At 60.6% G+C, this 22,750-nt stretch overlaps 1 protein-coding gene across 3 annotated transcripts in view; it reads right to left on the reverse strand.

Annotated features, from left to right (window-relative positions):
* The window catches only part of AXIN1 (axin 1), a 57,942-nt gene that overhangs the window by 1,742 nt on the left and 33,450 nt on the right, over window positions 1-22,750 (reverse strand). For 2 of the 3 annotated variants that reach the window (XM_039223424.1, XM_039223423.1), the window contains exons 3-9: window positions 21,438-21,578; window positions 17,384-17,480; window positions 10,943-11,080; window positions 5,716-6,245; window positions 4,960-5,130; window positions 2,700-2,945; window positions 815-922 (exon numbers count right to left, since the gene is read on the reverse strand). In XM_039223424.1, the coding sequence (XP_039079355.1) occupies window positions 815-922; window positions 2,700-2,945; window positions 4,960-5,130; window positions 5,716-6,245; window positions 10,943-11,080; window positions 17,384-17,480; window positions 21,438-21,578 (1,431 nt within the window). The remainder of the gene's footprint in view (window positions 1-814; window positions 923-2,699; window positions 2,946-4,959; window positions 5,131-5,715; window positions 6,246-10,942; window positions 11,081-17,383; window positions 17,481-21,437; window positions 21,579-22,750) is intronic. The other variant, XM_039223425.1, reaches the window with a different exon arrangement.

Genomic DNA, 22,750 nt, shown 5'->3' on the forward strand with positions numbered 1-22,750 from the left:
GTGCTCGGACACGGCTCTGGGCCCCTGCCAGCAGGGGCGCAGCGTCCTGTCAGAGGGCCCCCGAGCTCACACTGGGACCCTCCGTCGCCCAGGTGCTCCAGGACCACAGCAGGCGGTTACTCGGGCTGGGTGGCTGTCCGCCACTCAAGACCAGTTCCTGGGTGATTGCTTTCCTTCCCCAAGTGCCGCAACCTCACCGGGCAGGGGAGTCGGATAGGGAGCCATTCTGTACGGAGGGGTGCAGGGTCCCTCCCTGCCCAGAGACCCCCCCCTGGAGGGGTGAGCCGGTGGGAAGGCTCTGAGTCACTCAGGCATCTGGCCGCACGTGACGAACCGCTGTGTGGGAGGAGGTAGGGGGCCCCGTCTCTGTCCTGCGCTGAGCAGAAGTCTACCCGTGGTCCCCAATCCCCGCCCTGCACCACGCCTGCCTGGGGCGCAGACGTGCCAAGCCCCAAACCCCACGTTCCACGCAAGCACAGAGCCAGACTCCGTGTGCCCACAGCACCTGGACACGCGCGCCCGCGGGGCCAGGCTGGGAGGGACACCCCCGGCCGCACACCAGGGAGCCCCAACGCCTGGCTGGGAAGCTCAGGGAAGTAAAGGCAGGTGGGGCGGGGGCCACGGGGCCAGAGCCGAGGCGACAGACCAGAGCTTCCTCTCCGGCCTGTTGCCCATGTGTCCCACAGGGATGGCCCGTGTCTCCCTTGACAGAGACGGGAAGCTTGAGGCCGGCCGGCTCCGGCTCCTCAGCGCGGCGCCCCAGGTCCCGTCCTGGGGGCGGGCGGCGGACCCAAGAGCCTGGGGGCGCACGTACTCTGTCTCGGAGAGCTCCAAGTCCGACACGGCTGGCACCACGCTCAGCACGGGCGTGCACGCTGGCCTGACACAGGAGCGCCCCCGCTGGATGACCTCCTGCACATACCTAGGGAACAACCGCGGCAGTGAGCTGCGCGTGCGGGGCCCCCGGGAGGGCCCGTCACCACCGAACCGGGCGCCCGCCGGGCGCGGCGGACCCCACAGCACACCACACGACCGGAGCTCCGCGGGCTCCGTCAGCGCCGGGCAGCAAACACGAGGCCGCAGTTAATGCAGAGTCCCTGCTCCCTCAGCGGACGACAGCGGGAGCCGCGGGTCCTGTCGCGCCCTCCGCGCCGACGGGAGCCTTCTGGGGACGGCCCGGCTCTTCTTCCTCCGTGCTCTTCGTCGTCCTCTCCGCTTTGTGGCCGCTCGGTCCCCGGCCGCCGGAAGGCCCAGCCCGGCAGCAGCTCCGCACACGGCTGTCGCCCTGGGCGCGATGCTGTGCGGCCCTCGCAGTGACTTCTCTTCCCCAGCTGGGGCGGGGGCACCCCCCGAAGAGCTCAGACCTCCACTCCTGCCCGGAGTCGTTTACCACAGGCCCGCGTGCCTCGGACCGGCAACAAACGGAGACGCCGGGGCCGGCGGCCAGAACCCTGCCAGGAGGCTCACAGCCCAAACTACGGGGTCCCGAGAGGCTTGTGCGGATCGGTTTGGTGTCCATGGCCAGTGAGGGCGCACGCGGGGCCTGTGTGTGCTGGCGGGAGGCGAGCACGCGAGCCCGGCACTCCCTGGGGGGGCAAGGACGGCGCCCCCGGGGTCTGTGCAGCAGGAAGGACCTCCTGGCCACACGCCCCCCACCCCCCCCGCCCGCCGGCCCCTCCGCCGCCCTGTCTGCCGCGAGCACGCGAGCCCGGCCCTCCCTGGGGGGGCAAGGACGGCGCCCCCGGGGTCTGTGCAGCAGGAAGGACCTCCTGGCCACACGCCCCCCACCCCCCCGCCCGCCGGCCCCTCCGCCGCCCTGTCTGCCTCCAGTTCGCGGCCCCGTCGGACCGAGCGGCACCAGAGCACCACGCCGGCGCTCTGGGCCTATGTGACAGAGTCACGGGGCGTCAGACAGGCGGCCGTAAACATGGTCACGTTCAACGACCAGGGGACACACTCAGGCTTCCGGCTCGGCCTGATGAGACAGGCACGCAAGAGCTGGTGGCCCCACGCACGGGGAGGCCCCCAGGAAGGATGGCCCGTAGCCGGGCAAGGAGGAGAGGGCCAACGTGTGACCAGGCTCCAGGGCCTCGGTGGCACCTGCAGATTTCCCTGATCCATCCGGGAACTCCAATGACCGACTCAGTCTGGGAAAAGGCCCAGCGGAAAAGGCAGGGGGAGCCACATTCTGGCCCGGAGAGAAGGCGCACTGTCCACAAAGGGGTGCTCCCCGGGGTGGGGGGCCGCATCGGCCCGAGGCCGCGCCAGCAGTGGGTCAGGCCTCCCTGGCCCTCGAGGCCAAGGAGGCCACGGCAAAGGGGACGGTGGGGTTCGGGGTCCCTCGCGGAGACTGTACCCCACACGTACTTAAGCAACACTCCCCGTCCTACCCGCACGTGGCGCAGCTTGTGGCTCCCCGTCCCCAGGAGCCCCCAGGACCCCCACCCCGAGTTCAGCCTGCGCAGCGGCCGGCGCGCTCAGAGGGGAGACGCTCCGTCCCCACACCCAGCAGGGCGGTCATGGCCTCCTGCCCCAGCCCCTGTCACACTGCGCGGCGGCCTGCCGCCCCGCCCCGGAGGCGCCCCGTTGGAGAGAAACCAGAACTGCTGGCGTGCCCAGGCCTCGGGGGGCGACAGCCCCAAAGCTGTGCCCAGGCGGCCCTGACTGGGGGTGCGGCCTGCTCTCCCTGACGCCCCTACCTCTGCTTCGAGGGTAACTTGCTGGCTCTCTTCTCCTCCTCCTCCAGGCGCCTGCGGGCCTCCTCCAGCTGGGTCAGAGGGTTGGGGGCTGGGTTGGGTGGCATGGTGGGGTCTTGAATGAAGAGGTGAGAGGGCTGGACGGAGTTGCGGAGCTGAGCGCTGACCCAAGGGTGCACGGCACCAGGGCGCTCGACGGACAGGGGCCTGGGACTCTCGTGCGCCTGCTGCTTCTTGGCACCGGAAGACCTTTGGGAGCAAAAGAACAGGCGTTGCAGCATCTGAAAGCGGGCGACAGGCGGGCACGGGGGCAGCTGCACCCTGGCATCTCATGACACAGCGCTCCTTCTTCTTTTGTAACTTTTTTTTTAAACATTTCTTCTTCCTTTTTTTTTTTTAATGTTTTTTATTTATTAGAGAGAGATAGAGAGAGATAGAGAGAGACAGCGTGAGCACGGGAGGGGCAGAGAGAGAGGGAGACACAGAATCTGCAGCAGCTCCAGGCTCCGAGCTGTCAGCACAGAGCCCGACGCGGGGCTCGAACCCACGAACCGTGAGACCATGACCTGAGCCGAAGTCAGACGCTCAACCGACTGAGCCACCCAGGGACCCCAAAGTTTTTTCCATTTTTTCTAACGTTTCCTCCACGTGATCGCACACCTCTCTCCACGTGCATTATCCAGCACGAAGCGCTCTAGACCTGCGCAGTGAGCCTTTGCTGCGCGGCTCTGGATTAGACTGAAAACAGCAGCCCCTCTTGGCCTTGGCTGGCGCCCTTGGAAGAGGGGGCTTCAGCACCAGGTCGGAACCCCGGGAGAGGGCCCCCCCACCGGCTCAGGGCCCTCACGACCCCAGACCTGCCCAAGGGAAGAAAACCCAGGGCACTTGGGATCTTCCTCCTAAGGAGCCCACAGGGCTGGCCACAGGGAGACCTGGGCTCTGGGGCCCACCCCGACCCCCTCTCTCCGCTGCTCCCCGCCTCCACCCCCCGCCTCCCTGGCCTATAACATTGAGAACAAAGACAGTGGCCCACTGCACCCCAGCCGTAGGGAGAGCTGGTCGGGTGACTGAAGTGCCACCATCGAAAAAGGCCCATCCCAACATCAAGCACCTTCCAACCTGAGACTGCTTTCAGTTGTGCCTTTTACTCTTCACCCACAGAAACCGTCCATTCAGTGTGGGACAAACAGCTGGGGCAGAGCCGTTCCTTGTGAAAACCCAAGAAAGAAATCCAGAGACTCTCAACTAAAGAAGACAGGGGCTCTGGAAAGCCCCCTCGCCCAGGACGGGTTCTGTGACTGCAAAGGTGTCTGGACGCTGGTGGGAGGCTTGTTCCCACGGCCATGTGGAGACCAGACACAGAGACCCAGGGGTGGCAGTCCCGTGTCTCCGCTCGGGCTGGGCTGCCTGCCAGGTGTGCACACGCTACTCCCTCCCTCCCACTCTCTCACACACAACACACATGCGCACACACACTCCACCCTCCCCAACCATATTCAAAACAGAGGGTCCGGGAAGTGGGAGACTGAGGAAGGAGGGGTGGCCAGCCCACCAACAGGCAGATCCCACTAGGCTCAGACAGCTGACCTGGGTGTGATGCGTGCGGTCTGGGCCAGCGCCAGCCCCCGAGGGCCCCCCCACAATGGACAGACCCATGGGAGGAAGCAAAGGTGTTTCCAGGGGCCAGTTCCACACCCTCCCAGAGCAGCCCCTGACCCAGTGGGGTCAGTCCAGGGCTCAAGAGGGTGTAGACACTACTGACGGCTGGGGGTGACCAGGTGCGATCACAGACGGCTTCTCCTGGGGGCCCGTCTGTAGTGACGGCCAGATACCTGCCTAACCCCCGGTAACTTAGGTCACTGTCACGTGGAGGCATCACCACCCCAGAAATAACCTCGGGACGCAGCTGTGTGAAGGCAGGCCCCCCCTTGGCAGGTTGGGCGCAGCAAGAGGAGCTCAGGCAGAAGCGTGGGGACTTGAGAGCGGGCTCAGCAGCAGGCACTCCTGCCCAGGACACGGAAGCCATGTCAGGGTCCCACTGCCAGCACAGGGCCCCACTTGGGGTGGGTGTCGGCAAGCTCACTGCCACCGTGCGTAAGGACATGTGGCTGGGGCCGGGCCTCAGCTTCCAAGACCCTGGCAGAACCGTGCTGAAGGCTCGTCCGTTAGTGGCGCACGCAGGCGCCTGCATCACCCGGGACGTGGGGCACCTCTCACCCGCGGCCGGCGGGGCCGCACCCCCCAGGCCGTCGTCGCCTCTCACCCGTGGCCCGCCTTGCGGTGCCGGCTGATCTCCTTCTCCCCCTCGATGATCCACTGCATGATCTTCTGGTTCTTCTCCGCGTCTTCTGAGGGGCCCGGCACCTCGGCGCCCGTGCTCTTCCCTGACTCAGCCTTCTTGGCGTTTCTTCTGGACGCGGTGCCAGCCTTCCCGCTACAAAACCAAGAGACTGGGAGTCAACTGCTGACGTGACCCCCTGGCCTGTTGCTGGACAGTGGCTCCCTGAACGTGGTGGCTTTGATAGAGCTGTGCGTCCTCAGGGGCTGTGCCCCAATGCCAGCGGCGGGGCGGGCTGTCTGAGTGTTTGGTGGGGAGTGGAAGGTGTCCAGGCAGCACCGGCTGGGAGGGCGAGGGCACCCCGTCCTTCGCCCTCCCAGCCCAGTCACCCGCCTGGTGGCGGCAGCACCGGGACCCGGTCACTCCTCAGCCAGACGCCTCTCCCTGATCCAAGCACCCTTCAAGGCTGGAGCCCTGGCCGGCCCAGAGCCCCGGGCCAGCCTGGCATACAGGCCTAGCGGTGGGGTCCTTGGGTCACCACCCGCCTGCAGTCTGCAGCTGACCCTCGCTGGGCGACTTTTAAAGGGGAATTCTGGTCCTGAAGACCTGAGCTGAAGCCTCAGGAGACACGGCCTCTCACTGCGACTCCTCCCTCCCCGGGAGGGCACACGTGGCCCTTACTGATACTGCTTCAGGGACAAAGGATCCCAAGGGAAGGGTCAGGTGGCCACAGACACTCACCTGTAGGCCAGGCTGTCGCCGGCGCTGGGGGCGGCGCCCGCGCTCTCTGAGTGGCTGCGGGGCTTGGCCGTGTGGCCGTGCGGCTCCGGGCCCCAGGCGAAGCTGCCCTGGACACGGCGGGCGGCCTCCACCTCGGCCTGCTCCTTGGGCCTGGCCGCCCCATGGTGACCGTGGTGGTGGCCGTGCCTGTGCAAGTGCGGGCCGGCCACGTCCAGCTTCGCCCCAGACTTGGGCGCGTGCTTACTGTGCCCAGGGGGCACGCCCCCCAGCACCCCCACAATCTTGGGCACGTGCCCGCTGTCAGGGGAACGGTGGCCGGGCCCCGGCGACTGACAGCCTGGCGTCCTCATGACCCGCTGCACGTGCTCGTCCAGGATGCTCTCGGGGTTCTCCTCGTGCGCGTCCCGCAGGGCCACGCAGCCCACGTCGGCATAGCGGGGCGGGAAGTGGTGCCAGGCCGCGGCCAACGGCAGCTTATGAGCGGCCCCCGGGGGCCCAGAGGGCATGTCACCGTCCTCACCTTCTTCCTCCTGCGGGACAAGGCCACGAGTCACCCCTGGCGCCAGCCGACTCAGACACCTCACCCTCGGGAACAGAAACAAGCCCGCAGCACAGCACCGCGGGGGCCGGCAGCCCCGAGCTCAGGGTGAGGCAGGGCAAGGCGGGGTGCTGCGGAGTGCGAGCACACCCGCGGCCGCCACGCACCAGGAGTTTAAGGACCACCACGCCCACCCAGCCCAGCCCACTGAGAAACCTCGGGAGGGATTCAGTTCTCTTCTCCGTTTCTCAATAAAGAGATTTTTAGTTTTTCAGTTGATTTCCCTTGCCCTCAAGTTTATTTCCATGCTTTCCAGTATATTTTCTTCCGTTTTCTTTTAAAGTTGATTTATTTGGGGGGTGGGGCAGAGAGAGAGGGAGAGACACAGAGTCCCAAGCAGGCTCCACACTGTCAGCACAGAGCCTGATGTGGGGCTTGAAATTACGAACTGGTAGATCATAACCTGAGTTGAGATCAAGAGTCAGATGCTTGACCGACCGTGCTACCCAGGCATCCCCTTTCCATTATATTTTCTTTCTTTTTTTTTTTAATGTTTTATTTATTTCTAGGAGAGAGAGAGAGAGACAGCGTGAGCAGGGGAGGGTCAGAGAGAGAGGGAGTCACAGGCTGAAACAGGCTCCAGGCTCTGAGCTGGCAGTCAGCACAGAGCCCGACGCGGGGCTCGAACCCACGAACCGCGAGATCATGACCAAAGCGAAAGTCGGACGCCCAACCGACTGAGCCACCCAGGCGCCCTCCATTATATTTTCAAAGGGAACACGTCCTTGTACTGAAGAGCTCTTGTTTTCTGCTTTATTACTCTGCTCTGTTATTCTTGGTTGATTGTCACGTTACAACTAGTTGGGTTTTGCTGGAGTCTCTGACAATCAAGAGGGCCGTATCTGACCAGTCTAATTCCAAGACAAATCTTGTATGTATTTTCTCACATCACTGAATTGTGCATAACGGGGAGTAAACCGGAATAACAGGGAGTAAATCCGGTAATAACCGGAAAGAATGGGATAGCTACTCCTGTGCTATCTCGAAAATCTCGAAAACTCCACTACGAAACATCACTTATGGGAAAGCCCCTCCCCCTCACTAGGACAGGTGGTCAGGTACAGACGCTTCAGTCTGTGCTCAGGGAGAAGGTGGCACCGAGGAGGACAGAGGGGCAGGCGCATGGGTGGGGGGAGGGGGAGTGTGCCCCTCTCGGGCAGACCGGGGCCCCGGGCTCCCACAGCCCACCCCAATTCACATCCCAGACCCTCTACTGTGCCCTCCGAGGGACACGGACCCCCGCGATCCCCAGGGGGCGGCAGGGGGGTGGTGGTGGACACTCCGGGCTCTGCATATGTAGGGAATCAGTTTTATGGGTTTGAAATGTTATAGGTTTGCTGACCCATCTAGGTAAGAGTTTTCACTTTCTTCTTTATTCTTCTCTCCCAAATTTTACAACAAAACTGTTATTTAAAAATTTGCAATTATTCTCTTTTTTAAAAAGACTATAGTTGGGGCACCTGGGTGGCTCAGTCAGTTAAGCATCCGACTTCAGCTCAGGTCATGATCTCGCGGTTCATGGGTTCGAGCCCCGCTTTGGGTTCTGTGCCGACCGCTCAGAGCCTAGAGCCTGGAGCCTGTTTCAGATTCTGTGTCTCCCTCTCTCTCTGACCCTCCCCCGCTCACTTCTCTCTCTGTCTCAAAAATAAAATAAACTAGGGGTGCCTGGGTGGCTTAGTCGGTTAAGCGTCCGACTTTCGCTTGGGTCATGATCTCGAGGTTCGTGGGTTCGAGCCCCGCGTCGGGCTCTGTGTTGACTGCCGGCTCGGAGCCTGGAGCCTGTTTCAGTCTGTGACTCCCTCTCTCTCTGACCCTCCCCTGCTCGTGCTGTCTCTATCTCTCTCTCCTAGAAATAAATTTAGAAAATTAAAAAAAATAAACTATAAAAAAAAAAAAGACTGTAGCTTATGGCATAGTTATACGTGCCACCTTTTGTAAGATCATACAAGATAGGGCCTCTCACGTCCATACGGATTCCTGGTAGATATGTAGTTAAATTTGATTGTCTCCTGTTTTGTTCTGTTTTGAAGCACACAGTGCTGTCAGGTGGGTCTGCATGGCCACCTGCGGGGCAGTGAGCCCCCCGGGGACGGAGGGAGGCCTCTGGGGGCAGAGTGGCTACAGGCCAGAGACTGTGACAGAGAGCCTGGCACCGTGTCCAGAAGCCACCGCGGGCCCGCCAGTTGATTCCGGACTGATACTTGGGAAACACAAGGGGCTACCGGTCTGAACATCTGCTCAGTCATCGAGCACCGGGCAGTCTGTGCGGCCGGGTCCAGCCCCCCGAGAGCGTCTGGTGGATCCAGGCGCAACCGTGTGCACCCGACAGGGAGGCCATGGAGAAAGAGACTACAACTCAGACACGAGAGAGATACACCGGATGCCTATGGTTGCCTTTACGATGCCCATTCAGCCCGGCCACCTGCAGGGCCACGGGCACGTGGAGCCACGACGACAGACTGGACACAATTACGAGAGCCTGGTTCTACAACGAGAGAGAGTGAACGCTTCCTTCCTTAAGCTTCTCCCACAAACCGCTGGGGACTTTTACCTCATGAGTGACCCGAGGGGGTTGGTGGAGGCCCGCTCGGGCCACCGACGTGCTATGGTGCCAGCCCTGCGACCGCACGCAAGTCAGGGTTTGGCTCCCGCTAAATCCTGCTGTGCCCCACGGCAACTCTGTTCCAGACTGCTGATTCCTCAGAGAAGGTTACCAGACAGGCCGGGCACCCGACAGCCCCTCCACTCGCGGAGGCCTCCGCTGGACCCTGAGGGACAGGCGGCCTCCACAGCTGCCCCCCTAGTGTGCACCCAGCCCCGCTGGACCCCAGGCTGGTGGACGGGCAGTGGGTGGGCACTGCGCTGCCTACATGGGAGTCACCTGGTCGCTGGGAGAGAAGTTCAGTGACTCCGCACGGGTGCTCAAACACACTTTCACGCGGTTCCCTCAGCATCTGGCCGTCGCCTCGGTGACCACCCCCCCTTCCCGGCACCACCACGAATCCCAGGTTTTGACACGCTAGGTGAATCTGAAAAACGTGGGGGGTGGGCAGGCCCCTTATCTCAAACCTGGGTGTCACCGGACAGCAAGGGCATGGCCCGTGTGCAATGCCCGGAGGGCACGACAGAAAAGCGCTGGCTGTGACCGTGGCCGTGCCCCACGGCGGCATCTTCAGATCCGGACGCACACGACTCCCTGGGGGAACATGGAGGCTAAAAGAGGACCCCCCGGGGGTTCTGACAGTCTGAGGGCTCAGGTCTGCGTGGTAAACGTGGACGTCCGGCGATCACGTACAGAAACACTTCCTTCAAGAACAATCAGGTTTTTGGTGTGTCTTGTTTTTGTTTTGAGAGCGAGCGAGAGAGTGTGAGTGCAAGTCTGCAAGAGGGGCCTGGGCGAGGGGGGACAGAATCCTGCCAGGCTACACGCTCAGCACAGAGCCCTACGTGGGACTCAATCCCATGACCCTGGGATCACGACCTGAGCTGAAATCAAGGGTCGGATGCTCTACCAGCTGAGCGGCCAGGCGCCTCCACAACAATTGTTTGTTTTTGAGGTTTAGGTATTGGGCGTGGAGTACCGAGGAGGGGCTGGAAGACACCCACCTGGTAGTGGCCATTTTTTCTTTTTTTTAAAAAGCAAACTCCACACCCAACATGGGGCTTGAACTCACAACCCTGAGAGGAAGAGCCACTCATTCCACCGACTGAGCGAGCCGGGCTGTTTCAGTAGGAACGTCCTACCTGCTGGAGACCTAAGGACAGCGTCCAGCGACACGGCGGCTGCGGGACCCCGGGGCACGGGGCCTCGAGGGTAAACAATCTGGTGAAGTGCAAGGAGCATGGGGAAGGCCTCGCTCGAGGGACACGCCTGTCATCAGCGCCTCAGGACGGAAGCCCCTGAGCACGTGGGGGAACAAACCCTGCAGGATGACACCCACGGGCCACAGAAGCCAAGTGTCTCTGGCAGTTAAAGCCCAGGAATAAGTCACAGATCACGCGAAATCGCCCGAGTGTCCCGCCTTCCACCAGGCACGGGCGCAGGTCAGAAAACAGCACGCAGGGGTCTCTGTCTGAACATGACCCTCTTCACACCTGGGATGACAAGTGGGGCTCCCAGCCCCCCTGCCAAGTGCACGCTCTGCTCCCCACATGGGCACGGTGCCCGTGGAGCCTGTCCCCTGGGGCCTGGCACAGGGGTGTGTGGGACCTGCCTGTGTGCGTCGCCTGCCGTAACAGTCCTCCCTGAGCTGAGCTGATGTTGCTCTGGCCTGGCCACCGCTTGGGGACGGCAGCGGGGCGGGGTCTCCCCAGAGGCATGTGGAACAGGACCCCCGGCTCCCTGCAGGCAGAGGAGCGGCTGCTGAGTGCCTACTGATTGCTCTCAGGCCGGGCCCAGGGCCCCGGCCATGGGGACCTCATGCCCGTGAGGCAGTGAGGACTGGGTTCGTGCGGTGGCGGCCGCAGGGACGGGCGTCACAGCAGAGCGGCCAGCCCACCAGGACAGGGCAGAGGGCGTCGGGAGCTGGCGTCCTGGGAGCCTCACGCCGCCCTCAACTCAACCAAACGGGAACGGGCTAATCCAGAAACTGGGATGGCCGCGGCCCACCCCAGGAGGGGCCCACTCACCATCCGGACGCGTTTCAGCCGCTCCTCCAGCTTCTCCTCGGCCTCCCGCGTCCGCTGGATGGCCTCCAGGCGGTGGATGAGCTCCGCGGCGAACTTCTGGGGCTCCACGCGGATCTCCTTTGGCATTCGGTAAGTGCGCTGCAAGGAGACACCGCCGATGAGCCGGCCGCGCGCAGCCCTGCACGGTCGGCCCCGTCACGACGGCGCGCGGGCACTTTCTGCGTGAGCGGAAACAGCGTGTGAAACCTGGGTTTCCTCTGAAAGCGAGTGGTCACCCTTTCCTCCTGCTGCCGGGGTCCTCGCTGCCCCCTCGTCTTGTCTGACTCAAGGCCTCCTTCAGCCAGCACGGTCCCGGGAGGGAGCACACAGCCCTGGCGACCGCTTCCCCAGCCTCGCAAGACCACAGAACCGGGGGCTCGGAGCCGGCGGGCGCCGCGTTAGGGCTGGGTCAGGTTACCACGGCGGCTGCAGGCAGGTGCCCGGTTCTGGTGCCCCAAGCCAGGTGTGCCCCCAAGCCCAGCCCAGAGCAGGGCCTCTAATAGGGCTGGCCGGGCCAGTGCCCAGGAGGGGGAAGGGAAAGCAGCAAAGACCACGCACGAGAGAGAGAGAGAGAGAGAGAGAGAGAGAGGCCCAGCCCAGGAGCCCCAGGGCAGTGGCCACTGCAGCGCCCCCCCCCCCCCGCCCCGAGCACAGAGGGCAGCGGGCTCTCAAGGCCTCCTTCAGCCAGAGACAAGACTCAACATGCAGGAGGAAAATCAGGGGAAACGGGCAGATCTTCCTTCTCAGAGGAAATAACCGCGCCACATAGTTTACAGAAATACACCATAAGGCTTTTCCGGGGGTTTAGCTTTACTCTGAAGTAATTTCAAAATCGAAAAAGTTGCAAGACTAGCGCAAAGAACTGCTGTCCACCGTTCCCCCAGGCCCCCCAGGCCCCCCGAGCACTGCTCCCTGCCCCATTTCCTGTTACTGTCTGCCACACGCAGACTCGCGTGCGCGTTCCTGAGCCCACAGAGGACAAACGACACGTGTGATGCCCGTTGATTCCTGAACACGTCGGTGCATCTAACAAACTGACGACACTCCCATGAACAAAATGAGACCCAAAGAGAGAACGAGACCTGACAGTACTCTCACCTAATCGGCAGGCTTCAATCTAATTTTATCAGCTCTCCTTATAAGTGTCTTTTATAGCAAAACAGGTTTTAAAAATCTAAGCCACTTGGGGCACCTGGGTGGCTCGGTCAGGTAAGCATCTGACCCTTGATTTCAGCTCAGGTCACAATCTCATGGTTCCTGAGTTCAAGCCCCACTGGGCTCTGCGCTGAGAGCAGGGAGTCCGGCTTTGGGTCCTCTGTCTCCCCTCTCTCTCTGACCCTCTCCAGCTTGCACTGTCTCTCAAAAAAAAAAAATTTAAAAATCTAAGCCACTGACCCCCTGTTGAGGGGATGGGAGCACCAGGGAGCTGCCAAGAGGAGGGGGGAGGGGAGAGGAGCAGGGGGAGAGCCCAGGAGGCCCAGACGGGGCAGGAGAGCCCACGGAGGGGGCGGAGCCCGAGACAGGGGTCTTCGCTGGCCCTTCAGGTGGACTGTGGGGGTCTAGAACCCTGGCCTTCAGGCGTGTATCAAGCCAAGCAGAGAAGGCTCGGGGAGGGGAGGCAGCGGCCGGAGCGGAGGCAGCACCCCCCCACTCCCGTTGGGGGGCTTTGGGCACAGTTTCGACTCTGCCTGTTTCTTATCTACAAAACAACAGTACCTCAGAAACACGGAAGCTTAGGTGAGAAGGTCATGGCCAGGGCTCGGAGACGAACAGCCACGCGTGGGGCTTATACCGGCCTCCATGAGCTCGGGGTGGCTGCAGAAAGCTCTGAAGGGTCTTCAGGGGGACACAGGAGAGGGCAAGCCCAGGGCACAAGCCAACACGTCAGCAGAGCGAGCTGGTGCAGGTGGTCCCGTGGGGCCCAGTGCAGGGCAGGTGGGGAGGCCAGACCCAGACGGGGCCACCGGGGGTGTCCAGTGTTCTCAGAAGAGCCTGCGCGGTGGGGAAAGCCAAGAGGCCGGGACCCTGAAGGGAATCTACGTGGACAGGAGAGGCCAGAGGCCAGCAGGCTGGCTCCTCCGGGGACTGCACGGAGCAGAGCGCAGTGACCACACGGGACGGAGGGCGTAAGGCCAGACATCCAAAGGCAAGGGCTGCGCGGGGCTGACCGCGTGACGGCACACGCAGAGCGAGGGCTGAGTGAAAAGTCCCGGGGAGACAGAAGCGCACCGACACGGAGCCAGGACGTGTGGGCGGCTCGGCCCTGCGGCGGACGCACACCCCAAGATCGTGTGTTCTGGAAAAGAGCCTCGAGGCTGCACCACTGTGCTTCTGAAAGCTGGAAACTGTCAGAAATGACAATAACTGTAATAACCGTGGAAGAACAGTAACCTTCCGGCTGTGGAGGAACAGAAGTCACAGAGGGAAGAGTCTCAGCAATTAAACTGTGGAACTTCAGGGGAATTCAGTGGCCCCTCCCTCAGCCGTAAGGAGCAGACGTTTCAGGACTGGAAGGTCAGCGAGGTCCCCCACGTGGTGGCGCCTCTGTGTTCCCTGCACCGACACCCACACGGCTACTCGTCCCGGCCCCGACCCCTGGAAGTCACGCAGCAAGGACCACCCGGGGCAGCGCCACCGAATTCAGGGCAGCACAGCCTGTGCCGCTGGCCCTGCGCTCCCCGGGCCCACCTGAGACCCCGCCCCCCAAGTCCCCAACCCACCGACAAAGTGGACATGCACAGTTTCCTGGGGCAGGCGGGCGTCACCAGCCACGGAGGAGACACCTCAACCACGACCACTGCCAGGATGAGAAACATTTTCTTTTGGGTTGTTAGATAAAAAATGTTACCCTTGGGGCGCCTGCGTGGCTCAGTCAGTTAAGCATCCAACTTCGGCTCAGGTCATGATCTCGCGGTTAGTGGGTTCGAGCCCCGCGTCGGGCCCTGTGCTGACAGCTCAGAGCCTGGAGCCTGTTTCAGATTCTGTGTCTCCCCCTCTCTCTCTGACCCTCCCCTGCTCATGCTGTCTCTGCCTCAGAAATAAAATTTAAAAAAAAATTTTTTTTAAATGTTACCCTTAAAAATAAAAGTCAGTTGTCTTACCAGCAAAAATGGTTTTATTCAGGAGTAGCCAAGAGCTGAGACTGGGGACAAGCAATCTGTGGCAGAAGTGACAACTCCCACAAACAAAGGAAAAGACACTATTTTACGGAGAAGGGGAAGGTGGGAGGGGCTGCCGTGAACAGAAGTCCACGGTAGAGAAGTGAGCGTCCAGCTGACAACGGCTTCTCCTTGGCTGCGCCGGGGAGGTTGATTTGTGCAGGGGACCCAGTGTGTCCTTCCCTGTACCCGGCGCTCCCGCTGGGACGGCATGAGAGCTCCCCCTGCTGGCTTCCCGAGTCCACTCGGGTGAGGTTTGTCCCACTCCGTTTCCGCACGAGCCCACACCGGACACAACCGATGCAGCGAGCCCTGTCTTCACTGTGAACCCCCAACTGCCGTCACCGACCCACATGCTGGCCTGTTTGCCGTGACCACGCGGCCAGGCTGGGCTCCAGGCTGCACCCCGTTCCCCCACACAAGGACGCGGTGCCCCCGCAGGGGCCGGCTCCCCAGGCTGAGCTGCCTCTGTGCCCGCCCCCCTGCAGCAGCGTGCGACCCCGCCACACCCCCGCCAGGCCCGTCTCCTGAGCCAGCAGGCACAGGGGCCCCCGCGTAGACCCAGAAGTTCCCCACGCCGTAGATAAGCAGCAGTCAACATCTTCTTCTAACTCTGGGTCCCAGAAAACAAAGCCCAGGTAGGTGAGGAGGCCGATGACCCCTGGCTCCCCGTCCACACTGACTGCCTGGCCGTGCCCAGTCCACTCCAGCCATCCCTGTTCCCTTGAACGTGTGACCAGCTCAAAGAGCAGGGGCTCATTAAACCCTGTCTGGAAGGTAACCAGCATGCAGACGTCACCAGGACGCACAGGACCGCCTGCCCTCACTGAGCGGTTGCAGAGGGCCGCGCCCGAGGGTCAGCACAGACACGGGAGTGCTCCTGGCCCTGCCGGGCAGCTGGGTCACCGAGGGGAGACACCTGTGAGGCCACAGCACTGTCCACACCGCGTGGCAAAGCTCGGCTCTCGCAGCCATGCCTGCCTGTCTCGGCTCTGACTTCATGCTGACTCAGCCAGAACCTTCCAAAACCTGAAGATTCCTTGCTTTCCTCAATTCTAGAACATTCCTACAATGACACTTTGACTCTTGTCTCTTCCAGAGTCTCTGTGCCCCATCCTGAGACATCTTTCCAGGTCTGTATTCCAGCTCATCAATTTTCTCTTTTCGTTTTGTTGAATACGCTTGGTTTCATTGTTTGAATTAAGGCCCTATCACCTTGTCGGTAGGTGTGACAGAGGAAGGCTCTCTGACGTGAGCGCCCCTGGACCCCGAGGCACCACAGGCCCGGCATGGCCCTCCCTTCCTCCCCCGCCAAGGCCCATGGTGCTCAGCCGGGCCGTTTCTCTGCACTCGTTCAGTCTGGAACAAGCCGGTCTCCTCTGGACTTCTGTGGCCCTGTGGCTTCCGAAGGTCTGAAGCCAGCTCTTGTGCAGGACGGCCCTCAACGTGGGCTGCGGCCTGCTGACGTCCCTGGCGGGAGGGCCCCGGGCCTCTCACAGTCCTGGGGGAAGAACAGCGTCCACGTGTCCCAGCATGGCTGGTGGCACCTCGGCCCCCAAGTCACTCTGTCCCACGGAGCGACGGCTGCACGGGGGCCACCTGGGTGGGCGCGAGTGTCCTGCTGCTCATCACACTCGCGGCGTGCTCGGTCCGTGAGCGCAGACGCACACGTTCCTACTTCACCGCCACTAACCCCCGTGCTCCACGGCCTGGGCCTCGGCAGGAGGGAGCACCTCCCCACGGCTCCCGCATCCACTCACCCCCTTCCTTTCTGGGACACAGGCTCCCCAGGCTCCCCTCCTGCTCCCCCTGCCCAGGCCCAGTCAGTTAAGCGTCTGACTCTTGACTTCGACTTAGGTCATGACCTCACGGTTCACGAGACAGAGCCTGGCATCGCATTCCGTACTGACAGTGAAGAGTCTGCTTGGAATTCTCGCACTCCCCCTCTCTCTGCCCCTAACCTCACTCCCCGCCCCCCCAAAACAAATAAACCTTAAAAAAAAGAAAAAAGAAAAAAGATCCACGAAGACTGCTGGGAGACACACGTACTAGCGGTACTAGCGCGCGGCAAAGCACGGCCATGTGCGGCCCCGGCCGGCCGACAGCACGAGGAGGCGCCTGGCTTAGGTCAAGTCTGTGCTGTGCTGAGGGTTGGCTGGCAGGTGACAAGACATTTGACCACCCTTTTATTTTTTTCCGTTTTTAACATTTACTTATTTATTTATTTAGAGAGCATGCGAGCAGGGGAAGGGCAGAAGAGAGAGGAAGAGAGAATCCCAAGCGGGCTCCCTGCTGTCAGCACAGAGCCCGATGTGGGGCTGGATCCCACCAACTGTGAGATCATGACCTGAGCCAAGATCAAGAGTTGGACGCTTAACCAACTGAGCCGCCCAGGCACCCCCTGCACGGACCATCCTTTTCTCAGAAGCAAGAGATTATCCACATCCTTTCTTCTCAACCACAATCACCTTTCTTACCTGGAAATTCAAGTAGCTAAACGACTCTAAGGAGCCACGGCCATAGACGGTTGGGCGGTGACCCTGAGAAAGGTTCCCTCTGCCTGCACAGAAACCGCAGATGGCTGCTTGCAGCACCTACAGTCAGAGGCTCCTGCAAGCTCTCCTCCTCTTCCCCGAGAACTCTTTTCCGTCTGGTGGGCGGTCTCCGCGGGGGGGAGGGGGGCTGCCGGACTGCTCTGTTGAAGACCCCCCCGGCCCCCCCCAGTGCCCACAGCGGGGGGGACCACTGTCCCCTCACTGTTTTCATCCAAGAGGTGAAGCTGAGGCACCTCTTGCAGCAGGTGCTCACGGTGCCTGAGCGTTGCTGCCGCCAGGCTTCCGGGCAGAGGTGCAGAGAGGTCGCCTGTGCGGGCGGCTGGCCTGGTATCGGGCCAGTGATGGGGGCTCCGAGCTGCTCTCCCACGTGGAGGAGAAGCGTCTCACTTAACAGGATGGGAAGACTGCACAGCAGGTGTATGTGAGGTCCTCCCTGCCCCTCTGAAAGGACAGCGCAGGCCCACAGGCCACCGACGCTGTCCTCACCAGCATGCAGGGTGTGACCACGCATTGGCCACATGCTACCCCTGGACGGGAGCTGAGCTCAAAGGAAGCTAGCGATGCCCTTGCCACTGCCCAGTGCCACAGTGGCCCTGGGAAGGAGGGAGAAGGGACAGACATGGTCCCAGAAGGCCGGTGAGCCCTGACCTGGGAGACGGGGTGTGGGTGGCCGTGTGGCCAGAACTTACAGGAATGTGAGGTAGAAGCACCCGCCCGTTGACCTGGACGCTCTCCTGCACCTCCCGGCGATGCTGCTTGCGGGTCCTGTACGGTGGGACTCCATCCCTGGCCGGAGGAGAGAGAGTTCGGTGTGAGTGCAAACGCAACAACGCAACAGAATGGAGCGAAACCGTGCTGGCTCTGTGTGGAGCGCAGCGGCCGGGCCTGATTTCTGCAGACGGAGAGCTATGAATGGGGAGGAGGGGCACCTCAGTGGCCCAGTAAGTTGAGCGTCAAGTCATTTCATTTCCTCCTTCATTTTGGCTTCAGTCACGATCCCAGAAGCGTAGGATCGAGCTCCACGTTGGGTTCCACACCGAGCATGGAGCTTGCTTAAGATTCTCTCTCTCTGTCTCTGTCTCTCTCCCTCCCTCCCTCCCTCCCCCCCCCCTTCCCCCGCTTATGATCTCTCTCTAAAGTTCGGGGGGGGCGGGGAGCAGGAAAGGAGTATGTGACAGAGACTGTATGTGGCCACAAAGCCTGAACTATTTACTACGCCTTTGCCGAAAACACTCCCCAACCTGTCGTTTATCGCCCTGGTGGACCCGGTGTGTGTGTCTGGGAGGGCGCTCTCAACGGACCCACACACAGACAGCCAAGACAACTTAGACACCCTGAAAGAGACCTCCAAGGTTCTATGTTATTCTGCTGCCTTCCAGGGAAGACTGGCCCGGCAGCGGAGTCTCTCTGAGGGGTACGCGATGTAGTTTCCTTGACGTTTTAGTTACAAACGCTCTTGAAGGTTAGAATAACCATGTGAATCAAATTACACACTGTCTCTACGTGACTAAGTGCACTTGCTCAAGGCAGAAGCCAGATCTGACGCCTCCCCCGCTGCACAGGCCCAATCCCCCCAGCTCTCCAGGCCTCTCCCCGCTATTTAAAGCTATCGTGAGAAGCACGGCGGCCAACAGGAGCCCCGTGACGTGGCGACGCCCACCGAGCAGAAGGCCTGGAGAGCGGCCCCTCCAGGTCGCCATGTAACTTCTCGCTGAAGGACTCCCGACCAGGTTCCCAGCTCCCAGAGTGGGAAAGGAGGAGGCCGGAAACCGTCTGGCTGTCCAAACACTTTGGCCTCCCTGTCCTCTGGTGGGCGAAGGTCTGTGTCCCCTGGCCTCCTTCCCAAGCGCGGCCCGTGGAGGGGGTGCGTGGGGGGATGGGTCAGTGGTGCCCTCAGAGCAGCGCTCTGATCTCCCAGCGGGACCCACCAGGGCGGCCACAGTCTCATCTTACTTAGGAGCTGCTGGGCAGCCCAGGGAAGCCACCCCTTGCCCCACGGCCTGGCGGCTTTGCTGACACGTGCCCGAAAGCCCAGGTCTGGGCGGAAAGGCTGGACTACAGCGGAACGAGGCGGAATGAGGCTGGGACGGCCCATCTCTCCAGTCACTGCCCTGGTGCCCCCAGCTATCTGGGCACCAGCTGGGTGTGTGGTGCGACCGGCTCAGTGCTCCAGCAGGGGCGCTCCAGGGGACAGGCGTCAAGCGCAGGGGCGAGTCAAACGCAGTAAAAAAATGTCATCACCTGCCCCAGTGGTTTAATCCAGGTGTCCCGAGCCACCAACCTGTTTCTCATATGCTTTGACCAGGCACTGGTTAAAGGTCCCACAGGCCCCTGGATGAGGCGCTGTCCTTGGACGCCCGTGTCCATTCTCGTGGGCCACGCTGCCACCGTTTTCACCGTGTGGCTGACCGGCCGAGGGCAGCCGTGCCCCGGAGAAAGAATTTAGAAGAAACGGACCACCCTGCTTTTTGCCTCTAATACACGTTCAAATAACTTACATTCTATGTCTATTCCTACACTTAAAAAAAAATTTTAATTAATTAATTTATTTATTTATTTTTACTTGAGAGAAAGAGGGAGAGCACACACATGGGGAGGGAGCAGAAGATAGAAAATCATTTATTATTATTTTTTTAATGTTTATTTCTTTTTTGAAAGACAGAGAGAGAGGGCCTGCACACGAGCGGGGGAGGGGCAGAGAGAGAGGTGGCCAGAGAATCCCAGGCAAGCTCTGCGCTGACAGCACAGAGCCAGACACAGTGCTCGAACTCACGAACTGTAAGATCACGACCTGAGCTGAGGTCAGATGCTTAACCGACTGAGCCCCCAGGCACCCCTCCTGTTGCTGTTTCTGATCTTAGTGTAACCAATGAGAATACAGTACCAGGAAAAAAATATTTAAAAATTTTAGATTTTCCCTTTAGCAAACATATGTCCTTTCCTTAGAGAGAATTAAGAGAATTTACAAGAAACATGTGCTGGCAAGTGCATCTTCACCGTAGTCCCCAGTCCCTGGGAGGAGAAAACCAAATGGTATGAGTGCGGGGCCCGCTGTTTGCTGCCTGGCGGGGGGGGGGGGGGGGGGGGGTCGCAGCAGGTGCTATTAAAACCGCAGGCACTTTGAGGAAGAAACGGCTAAAAACACATCAACATTTCATCTTAAAGATGTGAGACTAAGGGGGTGTCTGGGGGCTCAGTCAGTTGAGCCTGCTTGGGATTCTCTCTCTCCCCCTCCCTCTGCCCCTCCCCTGCTTATTGACCCCCCCCCAAAATAAACTTAAAAAAAAAAAAAAAAGACGTGACATGAAGAATGAAATAATCCATCCACACACACAAGTTGAACCCAAAGGGACAGAGCCACCTTGTGATGTCACCACCATATGGCCACCCAAAAGAGAAAGGGCCCCAGATGCACGATGACATGGCCTGGCCGGAGAGGAGAGGCAGCCAGCATGAAAACAGAAAAAAAAAAAAAAAAAAAAAAAAAAAAAAAAAAAGGGGCGCCTGGGTGGCTTAGTCGGTTAAGCGTCCGACTTTCGCTTAGGTCATGATCTCGCAGTTCGTGGGTTCGAGCCCCGCGTCGGGCTCTGTGCTGACAGCCAGCTCAGAGCCTATAGCCTGTTTCAGTCTGTGACTGCCTCTCTCTCTGACCCTCCCCTGCTCACGCTGTCTCTCTCTCTCTCCTAGAAATAAATAAAACATAAAAAGAAAAAAAAAAGAAAACAGCACAGAAAACGGGGGCCACAAATTTTAAAAAGCGGTTAGTAGCCCTTTTCTTCCTTGTTACTTAACCCTATCTGGTTCTCGAAAATGTTCCCCAGGAAGAAACCAGCCGGCTGGGGACAAAATCTCTGGCAACCGACTTACCGCTGCAGGCCCGCCTCACGTGCCCCGCGGGCTCCGGGGGGAGAGGGCGCCCCACAGCCGCCCGCTGTCCTGGTCCAGGGCTCCCTTCCGGCCCTGCCGGTGTCGGAGGGTGCCTGAGGTTGGGTCCTGGCCCCAGGCCCGGCCGGGCCCTTCCCATCAGTGGTGGCCAGGTGGCGAATGGCACACAGTCTTAAAGCTGCTAAGTCTGATGTTCACGGTGGCCGAGACCCCAAGTGACCCTGATAGGCTGGCTGGGCAGCGCCCTGCTATAACCACGGAGGGTTACCCAACTCTTTGGGTGGCCCCGAAAAGCCACCTGCCAAGGCAGACGAGAGTGTCAGAAAGGAAGTCCTTTCTCACAAAGGGGGGGCTTCCCTACAGAGGACAACGAGAGGAGAAGGTCCACTGTCACCACCGAGGGCCGCCGAGGCTCCAGGTGGCTCTGGACGGCGACCGAGGCCTCGGAGACGTGTGCAGCCCTGTGCTGTCCCTGCACCGTCCGGGCGCCAGGGTGGCTGGAAACCGGCCACACCGACTCCCCCCAGCTCCTGTCTCCCCATCTCCTACGCAGAGCGGGCGACGGAGTAGATTTTACGCAGTGACAGGTACAGAACAGCACCCCTGCACAGGAAGCAGCCTCGCAGGGGGAGGCCCGCACCCCCGCCACCCGCCCCGCTCGGCCACCTGTCTGTAAAGCAAACCCCAGACTGTGAACGCTGACGACAAGGCTGAACCACCGCTTCCTTGGTTTCTTCCCTTTCAAAGGTCCCAGCAGCCCTGGCCTGGGACAGAGGCAGTGACTGTAAAGGACATGTCCTGTAGCACAGCCTGTCCGTGCAGCTGGGGGGGAGGGGGTTCACCCAAGAGGGGACTCACACGCTGCTATCGGTGAGGGACAGGCTGTCGGCGTCGCTGGAAAGGCTCTGCTGCTCGCTGTCGTTGGCACTGGTGGCCGGGGCGAAGGCGTAGCCGGAGCTGACGTAGTAGGGGTTGACAGGCTCCCGCCAAGACCCGCACCTGTGAACAGGGAGCAAAGGTCAGCAGCAGGCCAAGGATATGTGTGCATCCCCAGCACCGTCCAGACACCCTAATTTACGAGCCGCACACGTAAAGAACCCAGAAAAGACAGCACGAAGGGCCAGTGCCTCCATCCTGCCTCCGGCCCCTCTGCTCTTCCCAGAGGGACCGCTTAAGCCCTGGGCATCTTCCAGATATTTCCTGTGCATTTAGGCAGACGTCTAAATGCGCACACAGTTGTCGCCTCGATTTGCGTTTTTCCACATGTAACTAGAAACGGGATGCACCCTCCTGCTCCTGCGCCCGCTAAAGGCCACTGGCAGGCTTATTTGCCACAGCAGCACTAACACCGGGGCCACCACTTCAAAGAGGTCAGGACTCCCGGGCGCGAGTCTGTGAAGGGTCGCGGGAGCCAGGAGGGGAAGGCGCATGGGTGTCTACCAGAGGCTGCCATGCCGCCTGCTGGTCACCTCCGCCTTCACGGCGCGGCGAGCAGCCTCGTGGCCCAGGGGGAAGTTCGCGGCCACTAGCTGTCCTACTGACCAGCCAGAACAGCCACCTGGCTGTAGGGCGCGTCGCCCTCAGGGGTTGGGGGCGTTTTGGGCACCTGTCACCTCCCTGCTCCTGCTGTGCGCGCCCTCTCCAGGCTGTTTGAGAGTCTCCTGGGAGTTACTGATGCCTTTAAATACCCTTCCTACTGACCTCTGATCATGCGAGTGAGTACTTTCTCCCCAAATGTCACTTTTCTTTTAAACTTTGTTCTTTTGGTCCTACAAGAGTTTTCTGTTTGTACAAAATTGGATTTACCAATCACTTCCTTCATAGATTTCTTTGCATCTTAGAAGGCAGGCCTCCCTCATTCCAAGATTACAAATATATTCTCCTGGTTTTCTTCGAATGCTCTAGGAGATTTTTATTTATTTTTTTACTTGAGCTCCTTACCTAAAATGTGTGGGTAAGTAACATTACCTCATTCCTTGTATCAAAGCTGAGAGCCAGCTCTTAGAACCAACTACTGAATAATGCACCTTGTTCGGAATTATTTTTTAAAATTCAATTATGTATTTGGAGAGAAGGAGCAAGTAGCGGGGAGGGACAGAGGGAGAGAGAGGATCCCACGCAGGCTCTGCGCTGTCAGCACATACCCTGATGTGGGGCTCGATCCCATGACC

This window comes from Hyaena hyaena, unplaced genomic scaffold, assembly GCF_003009895.1.
Source record: "Hyaena hyaena isolate Hyena2069 unplaced genomic scaffold, ASM300989v1 scaffold_1351, whole genome shotgun sequence".
Taxonomy (NCBI): Eukaryota; Metazoa; Chordata; class Mammalia; order Carnivora; family Hyaenidae; genus Hyaena; species Hyaena hyaena.